Here is a 10,912-nt window from a genome sequence, read left to right on the forward strand (position 1 = left end):
CCACCATGCCCAGCCTTCTATTCCTTCTTTCATACTGTGCCTCAAACCCTGTCCTGGACTCTTGGCAAACATGGGCCATTGCTTATGAGGAGACCGCAAAGATAGAGGGGGATAGATCAGCACAACTCATCGCCCACTAGATGCCAATTCAAAGGTCATGCCTTAGTGATGGTGTTCTTTTTACATACGTAACACTCCTTCGTTTTACTCCACAGACATCTTTCGAGGACTTACTATATACGAGGCACTGCCGTGGGTGCTAAAGACACACAGTGAATAAGGCAGGCAAAATCCTTGCTCATTTTTATTGTGGAGAGACATAAACAATGATTTGTGGTAGTGATAAAAGCTCTGAAGAAAATAAACGGTGAAATAGAAGCTCAGGGAGCATCTTGCTGAGGTGGCACTTTCTGAGCTGATTGGTGAGAAGCAGCCGGGGTTGGGCAGAGCGCAGCAGGCGGAGGAAACTGCCAGCCTGAGAGAAGCGGTCAGTGGGGCTGGAGCAGGCAAGGGACAGGATAGTATCAGGTGAGGTGGGGGCAGCAGGCAGTGGCCAACGCTTCAGGGCTTTGTTGGTCATGGTGAAGAGTTTGGATTTGAAGCTAAGGGTGACAGACGCCACTAGGAGGTTTGAAGCAAAGGAGTAACTTGATATTTAAACAAGGGACTGGAAGGGGTGGGGGTGTGGAGACAAGCCTAGGATTTTTTTGACTAACAGCTAAGGGGTAGTTTTGTCTAAAAAGGTGCCAGGTGCTGAGTTGATGGCTAACACGGACCGAAGGTAGCAGGGAAAAAATCTTTTCTTTCTTCTCCTCCTCCATAAAAATCTCATGCATTAATGATTAGTGAATGCCAAGCTAACTGGGCATTAACAGTTTCACAAAGTATACTCAGCAACAGAGCTAATATTGCCCCAGATATATAGCCATTTTAAAAAGGCTTATTTCCACTTGCCTGGAGTTCTGTTCCTCAAGTGACCATGCCTAGATTTTCTAGTGCTTCTCACTGTGATGGGTCACTTCAGTAAGCCTGTATTAACAGAAGGCAGCCACACCCCACCAGGGCTGACACTGTTTTCTGACTGTTTCTGAGGGCTGACAGGCAGGGGGTGCTTTGGCTTCAGGCATGGTCATCCACCCCGCGGCCTTCAGGAACCCACTTCACAGGTAGGGATCCTTCCTTCTAACTCCCACACTCCCCTGTCCCACTCCACAAAGTGGTGCTGCGATTGGCAGTGATCTGGAATGTGGGGCGTCATCACCAGCATCTTGGAACATTCAGGAGTCACATGGATCCTGCCTAGTTCTGAGCAGAAAACCAAGTTAGGTTTTCTAGATTTTGGTGAATACACAGTGGCCACCAGGACTGTGGCACAGGGAAGCTAAAATGTTAGTTTCTGAGATTTGGGAGGAGGATTTGGACCCTCAAGACCAGCCACCAGGTTCCTGCCCAAGAGATGCATTTAAAATCCAACTTATAGAGTAAAGCAGATGAGGGCAGCAAAGAATCAGAGCGGACTATGCTGCATTGAGGATTCCTTTATGCCTTTCCTGGGGCTTCGTGGTTATTTAAAAATCTTCCCCATTTTCTTCTCTCCCTTTATTTAAGCCCCCATTTCTCTGACTCTTGTCTCCATATATACCAAAGAGGTGCAGATGTGTTGTCTCCCAAGCCTGGAAAGGCCCCATAGCACATCCCCTCATCAGGAAAATGGGGGATGCTCTGGAGTGGACAGAAGCCTCAGTAGGAGTAGTTTTTAAAGGATACTTAAAATATATGTACTGCCTGAATAGTTTCGTATGCTCTTAGCAAATAAAACAATTGTTAGCGCTAAAATAAATTGCAAGACCGTGAAAACCTACTGAGTGCTCTTTGGGAGGCCAAGGGGCCAGGCTTGTTTTAAACGAAAGGAAGTTGGAGGTTCGGTGGCAGGTGGCACAGAGGAGAGCAAGGAGATTCTTGGGCCAGTGCCACCTTTCCCTGTTCTCAGCCCTTATTTTGGATCCGTGTGTGGATTGTATCTCTGGACCAGAGGAGCTCAGGAGTCCTCCGGATGGAGCACGGGAAGTTCCTATGTAATTGTTTGGCAACATCAAAACAAGCAAAACAATAGCCACAACAACAGATACCACCATCACCACCACCACCACCACCACCACCAACAATAAAAACCCAGACAATAACCTTGGAGTTTGATAACCAGCTCTGAAGGACTAACAGATGCAACCTAACATTGTTAACGTTACGTTTGTTTTGTTTCGGTTGCCCAAACAACTTTAGTGGAATGAAGGGGTTAATCTACTTAAGACCTCGTTACCTAAAAACAAAACAACCTTATTTAAATATTTCTCTTATTCTGGACCAAATCTTGTCCTGCATTTCCTTCATTGTAAAAAAAGGAAGAAAGGAAAAGGAAGGAGAAGAAAGGGGAGGGAGAGGGGAGAGGAGGAGCCGTGGAGTGGCTATGCTAGGCTGGATCCACCTCTTCTGCTACTGTGGGATTTAGGGAGGTTTGTCTTGTTTCTGTTACTACAAATGATGCCTTGGAATTTCCTTTGCAAACACTGAGACAACCATGTCAGTCTATTGCATTCGATAAATTAGCTGTAGCACGTTCACATGCAGTAGCAGGAGATGAGAGCAAAAAAGGGTTAAAAGAATCGATTTTAATTAAGCAGAATGTCCTCAGCCACTCAAGTCAGCATCCTTCCCACAGATTTTTGATGCTAAACTTAGCCCCTTCTAATGCTCTGCCATCTTCATTCTCTGCCTGAACTTATTAGCTAAACCTTCAAATGAAGAACATCGACCATGTGACAGGTTGGGCAGTTAAAATGGAAACTTTGGAACCATCTTTCTCTTTCTGCCTTATTGATTGCATGCAGACAGGTCTTGATTACCACACGAGACACAGCAGCCCTGCTGACTGTTGATGCACCTCTGGAGCCAGGTCTCATCCGATTTCCTCTTCCCTGGGGCCATGCAAGGGTCCTCCCAGAGGGCCAGAGGCAGGCTGCACATCCCCTACGGGCCTCGAATTTAGACTTTGGATGCCACACCCTCTGAGGTTACACACAGGCACAGAAGCCTGCAGAGGAGATTGAGGGAACAAGACTCATCTTCCAGCTTTAAGCTTCTACCCATTACTGGACTATACTGCTTTCAGTGTACTGTGAATGCATATTTCCACCTACATTCTTCATTATGCATTCTATTAGATGGACATAATAATATAATTATACTCATTATAATTTAAGTTATAAATATAAATCTTTTAAAAGTTTATTTGGTGCAAATGTTTTTAAATATTTAAATATTTTTATGTCTCTATTGTAGGATTTTTTATTTTTTAATTCACCAGGAGTCCTAAATATTGGATAAAGCTTGAGCCTCCCTTGGTGGGGGACTCACCCAGTGCATTCACCTTCACAGGCTGTGCCTTGAGTGGCTAATTGGAAGATCACACACAGTGTGAAACACTCCCTTCCTGACAGCAGAGACAGCGGAGACAGTCCAGGCAGCCCTAGCAGAGCTCCAGGGACAGTTAACACCCACTCTCACTGGGTTATTGGTTCTTTTGTTTCAATGAATCCAAATGAAAAAAGAAAACTCCGCCGTAGCAGGTGTATTGAATTATCTAGATTACCCATTGATTATGTCCTGAAACTGCAGGTCCATGATACTGTCTCTATATCCGTGGGGGCCACATTTGTTTTGTAATTCAGGATCTTAAAAAGTTTATTTTAGAAGAGTAACATGGTGCATATATCCTGTGTTATTTAACACCCTCAGCAAGGTCTGGGGTGGCATCTTGAAATCAAATACATTAACATTTCTGTAGCTAAACATACGAATATTCACATTAGATGGGATCAGTAAGAACTGGAATAGCCTATGTCAGACCAGGCCAGGATTTGCCACTAAAGAGATTGCTTCAATCTTTCAGAAAAGATCAGATACTATTGGGATTTAGGAATTGCATTTTGTGCGTGTGTGTCTAGACTTTGTTTCCCTCTGTTAGGTCTGGCAGTCAGTTAGGACAATATAGGAATGGCTTTTTGAGTAATCTGTGTGAAAACTAGCATGAGGCATTTGATGGAAGACCAAAGAGGCCAGAACGATGGGCGGGCCATCTTTCGAATTAGTAGGGGGAAAAAAAATCAATCTTTATGGTTTTGGGTGTTGTAGCTACATTATTTATCAAGCGGGCTAAACAGGGTGAAGCAACTTTCACTCCTTTCAGCCTTATAAGCATATTAAAAAACGGTGGTCAAAAAAATGCGCCCCATTACCCTAATTATATCTTACCAGCCGGCACCATGATTTTAGGGTAAGAACTTAGGTTGATGATGTGGGGATGGTAGCATAAAGTTACTTCCTGATCTAAAAATATCCCTTCTAGCCTTGTAATTCTGTGATATTGTGGTTTCTTCTAATTAGGAATATTGGCAGAAAACCTTTTAATATTTTATAAGAAAAGTAGCTGCATGCAGGGCTTGTCAGGAAACCAGTAATTTATTCACTTTTTTGAAGATGCTGCCAGCAGTAGTCAGGACTGAGCTCGGGACTCAGGAACCTCTCTCTCTCTCTCTCTCTCTCCCCTCCTCTCTCCCCCTCTTTCCCCGCTCCCCGGGGGCCGCTGACTGGCTGAAGAGTATCAGCTAGGCAGGGGAGAAGTGTATAGGAAGGGGAAGCCTCAGAATGGAGAAGAAGCCACTCTTCTCCCCATGAAGCTTCAGGAAGGACCATTAGGGTTTAAACTTTCTGAATACAGAGGTAATACCTTATTCATCCTTACATACTCCTTTTATATACCTTGCATTAATTAGATTGCTGCCCATGAAAATGCAGCATTATTAGAAATAACTTGCTACATAGGTAATTCCTACCTGGGGTCATCATTGGCGATGAACTGACTGTTAAGTTGGTAGAGCTCAATGTATTAGAGAATTCAGTTTTGTTCAGGTTTTCTTGACTCCATGTGCTCAGCTCTGTTGGACTCCACAGGGAACTTATGGGAAGTCTAAGAGATCTCTACGGCCTTTTCCTGAGATGCAGACAGGAAAGTGGAGTGGAAAGAATGCTGGAGCTTCCTGACCACATCAGTGTTGAACGGAGTCCGACTATGACCAAAAAAAACTCACGAAACTAAACTATCTCTAATATAGCAGAACTAGGTTTGGGACATGGTAGATACTTGATAAATAATTGTTGAGTAACTTATTGAATAACACTTAAAATAGTACAATCTTGCTAAAACCTATAAAAAAGCTAAAAATATAGTTTATCATGAGCACACACACACACACGCACGCGTGCACACCTGCACACATGTGCAATGTTATGGGCTGAGTTGTGTACCCCCAAATACATTTGCTGATGTCTTTGTCTCCTACCTCAGAATGTGACAGTATTTGAAAAGAGAGTCTTTAAAGAGAAAATTAAGTTAAAATGAAGTGATACAGATGGGCCCTAACCCAAATGACCAGTGTCCTTATAAGAAAAGGGGACTTGGTTGTGGTGATAGAGGAGAGACTGTGTGAAGACACAGGGAGAAATGGCCACTGACAAGCCAAGGAGAGAGTCCTCAGTTTAAAAAGCCAGTCCCGCTGACACCTTGATCTTAGACTGTAGCCTCTAGAATGGTGAGAAAACAAATTGCTGTTGTTTAAGCCGCCCCCAGTCTGTGGTACTTTGTTACGGCAGCTCTGACAAACTCATATCTATGAGTACTATAAGATGTGCATGTGAAACCTAAAATAGAATTCTACACTCTCAACACTGACCTAAAGCTATTAACCCAGCTACGGTAAGAACGCTTTTATCATTTCAAACAACCTTTTTCTTGATGTCTTTGAATTTAGGATTTTTCTGTTTTGTTTTTAAAAATGTCTTGAATGGGTTAGGCTTCTTTTACAAAAGTTGTCAGAAAAGTTGGAAACAATGCTTTGTCTCCTCTTGTACATTTCCTGGTAATCTCCTCACTCTCCTGCCCATCTCACAAATCATAGCGGTGGCAGCTATGTATGTGCAAACATTCTTAGAAATGTGAGGCTCTGAAAAGAAGAGCTAGGTGAGCTTTTCTTGTCATTCTTTCCTGCTCTGCTTTCGTCTTACTAAGAACAACTTCGAGAGCATTTTGGAAGGAGAAGAGATGTTACAGAAGAGCCAGCTCTAGGGGCCTTTGTGGGAAGGGGGATGGACAGAAAGGGGACATATTTGTGGGCAGGTCAATCTTCTCTCCACCATGCTCAGCCGAGTGAATAAAGGCAACAAGAAATAAAACAAGTCTGAATCAAAGTTTGATGCATGCCCTGTTCCAAAAAAACTTAACTGGCATAGAGACGCCACTTAAATGAATACAAATACATAAAGTAAGACAAAGGGACAATCAGGTTTCCAAAGCAATGTGGATCCAAGAGTGAAATGAGAAGCAAAAAGCATGCCATGAAATCCCATACTTTTGCTCACGGTGGGCTATAGATTTAGCTTTAGAGAGCTTCAGTGCTCTGGCAACTTGGACAAAGAAAAATTCTATTAGTGACATCATTCACAGTGTCCATGAGGTATGCACAAATCAATTCCCCAGGAAAAGCACAACTGTTCATGACATTGAGGGCAGAGAGAAATCATTCTGGTTTTCTATTCAGTATGAACTGGTGGTGTAATGATAGTATTCATGTCATCAAAAGCAATTTTATGGGGTTGGCAGGGGAGAAGAGGTCACACAATAAATGTTAAGTGTAAAATCAAAGGGAGTATATACAGAAAGATAAATACATTGGACATTCCATTTTCATTTAATTGCTAAGATGAGTACTAGATTCACTAGGAAGTTTTAATAGATATTCTTGTTTCATGTCTCATTTTGGAATAACAGAATCACAGAAACTTGATACTTTTAGGGACTTCAGTAATCAAGTGTCCCATTCTTTTTTCCCTAGATGAAGAAACCAAGGCTCAGAGAGGTTAGGAAATTTCAAGTTTGCGTAGTGTGTAGCAGAGCTGGAAACTAGAATACTTATTTCTCACACCCCACCCAATGCATTTGGACATCAAAGGACGCTTAAAGTCTAGGTCTGAACTCAAGCTTTCCTAGGTCATTAAAACCCCATTAGTTGTAAAAATGCTTGCTTTTAGGCATTCAGCTGTGTGCAAACAACTAAATGCAGAATAAAGTTGTTTTTCCTGTGGAGAGGTCATTGTTCTATTATTCTATTTTACTTGTTGATGCTTCAAAGATTATTTTTTTCTAACTGCCTATTGTTCTATTACCAGTATTTACTAAAAAGGCCTTGTTATGTATAAAAACTGCCTTTGTTTTGATGCCAGTAAAAACATTTGTGTAGATGTAAAAACATTTGCTTTTCACAAGGTTTGAGAAAAGTGGAGTATTCTTTTTTGAGTGGTCCATTACTTTATGAGAGAATTATTTCCATCTTGATTTTTCTCTTTGAGAACTCAAAGTGATATATTTGCTATAATAAATTAGAGCAAGTAGTCAGAAGAAAAGATTTTATCCTTTTTAGTAAAACAGAATCACTTTAGAGTTTAAGTGCAGCATTAAGCAAAGAGTAGAAAATATAAAATTATCTCAGATCAAGTGTCCTTTTAATTTAGAACCTTTATTTTCTAAATGCACATTTGGAAAAAGATTCAGGCAGTGTGCTCTTACATGATATACATGGAGGCAGAATTCCAACACTTTAAAGATGGCATTAAGGTGACCTTCCTTTCCTCCAAATTGCTGCCTGCTATGAATTTGTTTTTCTGTTAGTGTTTCTAATCTTCAAAGCTATAGGTTAAAAGAGTGGCGTGTTGGGGGCAGGGGGCTTTGGGGTGGGGGTGGGAGAGGTAATTTGCTACTTTTAGCTCTCTCTTTTCAGTCTCAAAATCTGTGTCTCTGTTTCCAGTGGAGATGATACATGTAACCCTAAGGATGCCAAAGGAATTTTCTAGCTAATAAATTGCTGTCTCCGTTGTACACAGGGATAAACCAGACTATGAAGAAGAGGTGTGTAGGATTCAGAACAGAACTGGACATTCTGATGCTTGATTGGGTGCCAGTTTCTGTTTTTATTACCACATTCTGATCCTCTGCCCATCCAAAAGGAGCATCTTGAGGGTTCATTGTGGTGGAACAGAAGCACCTATATCCACATGACATGAGCACTAAAAATCCTGTGTTCGGGGCTTCTGAGGCATTTTTAAAATCAGTTCTGCTTTTGGTGTTGCAGGAGGAAAATTACCCACACATGCATTGGTCTAAAAAGCAAACTTTTGGGTCTGTCCATTTTCCTTCTGTTGCTCCAGTTGCCTCCATTTTGAGCGGTTGAAGTGGATGATCTCCTTACTCGCTGTTTTACATCAATTCCAAATTGCTGGACTTAATTTATGCTATTTAAAAGCATTCATTCACTGAAAAAACTCCATTTGTTGAGGCCCTGGTATGTCAGACTCTGTGTGTTAACAAAAATGATTTAGCCACTTGCATGAATTCATCTAAAATATTATTTAAGATAACATGATATTTATGATGTTAATTGAAAAAGAAAGCAGATTTTGTATAATGATTCCAACAGTGTAAGTGTGTGAAATTAGGTGGAGCGCAAAGGAAAACTATTTTGTGCTCAATTTGAGTGATTGTAGGAGTTTTTGTCTTAAAAAGAGAACTTTCACTAAATTGTTTTTAAAAATAAATTTTTTTTTTTTTAATTCTTAAAACAAAAATACATACCATTCAAATTAGATAATTCTGAATAATTCAAGTTACCAGAATTTTTCTTTTTCACTTCTCCGTCTCCAATCCCTAGTGTAGGGTCTGGCACACAGAGGTTTTGCCAATGTTTGTCGAATGAATTAATTCGAGTAAAGGAATTATGGATCATTCGCAAATTTGGAGAGACTGCTTCACTGGCTGACCTGATTTTCATAAAGGCCTGTCTGGCATTTGCCTTGTAACCGGCAAAACTGTAACTAATCATTCTGTTCTCTTTGTATTATTTATAGGGATATTTTGCACCATTTCCCTCTGCACTTATGCCGCCAGTATCTCTTATGATTTGAACCGGCTCCCGAAGCTCATTTATAGCCTGCCTGCTGATGTGGAACATGGTTACAGCTGGTCCATCTTTTGCGCCTGGTGCAGTTTAGGCTTTATTGTGGCAGCTGGAGGTCTCTGCATCGCTTACCCGTTTATTAGCCGGACCAAGATTGCACAGCTAAAGTCTGGCAGAGACTCCACGGTATGACTGTCCGCAGCGGGCCTGTCCAGGGTGCGGGTGACTCCTGAGGGGAACGGCGTGGAGTTCAGGATTCCAAGCACAAAGCGGTCTTTTACATTCCAACCTGTTGCCTGCCAGCCCTTTCTGGATTACTGATAGAAAATCATGCAAAACCTCCCAACCTTTCTAAGGACAAGACTACTGTGGATTCAAGTGCTTTAATGACTATTTATGCTTTGACTGTGAGAATAGGGAGCAGTGCCATGGGACATTTCTAGGTATAGAGAAAGAAGAAACTGCAATGGAAAAATTTGTATGATTTCCATTTATTTCAGAAAGTTTGTATATAACAATTACCTGAGAGTCATTTCTATTTGCAAAAAGGGTTCGTAACAAAGCGAGTATAATTTTCTTGTCATTGTATCATGCTTGTTAAATTTTAATGCAGCCTCTTCAGAACTTGTCCTGATGATGTCTTATTGTGTCAGCACCACATATTTGTGCATTATTTGTGGACGTTCCTTGTCACAGGAAGATTCTTCTGTTGCCTTATTATTATTTTTTTTAATTGAAGTCTCTTCTCTGTCTTTGTACTGGAATCGAAATAATAAGATAAACAGAACAAACGTGCTTATAAGAGCTAACTCGTGACACTATGCAGTATTGTTTGAAGACCTATCTGTTGTTCAGCCTCTGTCTCTTTATGTTAACTGGATTTCTGCATTAAATGACTACCCTCTTGTTAATCTGGGTGTGTTTTCCTATGTCGTTTAGCTGTGTCCACAGGTCTCCCTAGCCAGGACAGATGAAAACTGTTGTTTTAATAAGACTCTTATTAAGACAGTAATTGCTTCATTTCAGTTAGGTTGGGCATTTCTATTTCTCTGTTGTAGCAACCACACACTTGCTATTGACAAAAGATGTCATTTTCAAACTTCTTTTTAAAACTTACTATATGAAATTTTCTTCTCTTTCTCGTTCTGTTTTTCTTTTATTCCCCTCTCTCTCCCTCTTCCTCCCCGGTTTATCATCTGCCTGGTATTTAATCCAGTCAGAAGGATACATGGTCTCTGTTCTTATTCTTGGACCTCCTAGAGCTGTGATGTTCAACCTTGGCTGCTTAATAGAATCACCTGGTGAGGTCTTCAGCTGTACCTAAACTGAGCCTCACCCTGACCAATTAACGCAGAATGGCCACAGCAGGGCCTACGTGATTCTGATACACAGCTGTGATTGAGAGCCACTTGCCTGGGGCAAAACTGTCGTTATCTCCTTAGCTACTAACAAAGTGAACTAACTTACGTAGCACTTACTCTGTGCCAGTAACGGGGCTGTGGTGTTATTTCACTTGGTCCTCTCAGAAGCTATATGAGGTAAGTGCTGTTATTTTATGTTACTCCTAAGCTGGGGATCAGACTGAAAACATTTGCTTTGTTTATTTCCTCAATGCTTTGTCTTTGAGTGGGTTTGGGACAACAGTTAAAATTCTTTCATTGTGTTCGCTTATCTTTCAGCGGAGGGGGTGGGCACTCGCCAATGTCTAAGCTTTTCTTTTTAACTCCAACCCTTATCCCCAATTCTACTCACAATGTGGGCTAAAGATGCCTTGTAAAATAGAAGACGCCACGTCCAGAAGTAAGACACTGCGTCAGATTTTAATTTCGTAAGATTTTGTTTCTTTATAAAAA

At 41.3% G+C, this 10,912-nt stretch overlaps 1 protein-coding gene across 3 annotated transcripts in view; it reads left to right on the top strand.

Annotated features, from left to right (window-relative positions):
- The window catches only part of TMEM178A (transmembrane protein 178A), a 52,000-nt gene extending 42,030 nt beyond the window's left edge, over positions 1-9,970 (top strand). For 2 of the 3 annotated variants that reach the window (XM_039463030.2, XM_039463035.2), the window contains one exon: positions 9,010-9,970. In XM_039463030.2, coding sequence (XP_039318964.1) covers positions 9,010-9,251 — 242 coding nt within the window. In that variant the 3' untranslated portion in view covers positions 9,252-9,970. Of the gene's footprint in view, positions 1-215; positions 7,811-9,009 lie in introns of those variants that run through there. The other variant, XM_074396283.1, reaches the window with a different exon arrangement.
- The last annotated feature ends 942 nt before the right edge of the window (positions 9,971-10,912 follow it).

This window comes from Saimiri boliviensis, chromosome 1, assembly GCF_048565385.1.
Source record: "Saimiri boliviensis isolate mSaiBol1 chromosome 1, mSaiBol1.pri, whole genome shotgun sequence".
NCBI classification, from domain to species: domain Eukaryota; kingdom Metazoa; phylum Chordata; class Mammalia; order Primates; family Cebidae; genus Saimiri; species Saimiri boliviensis.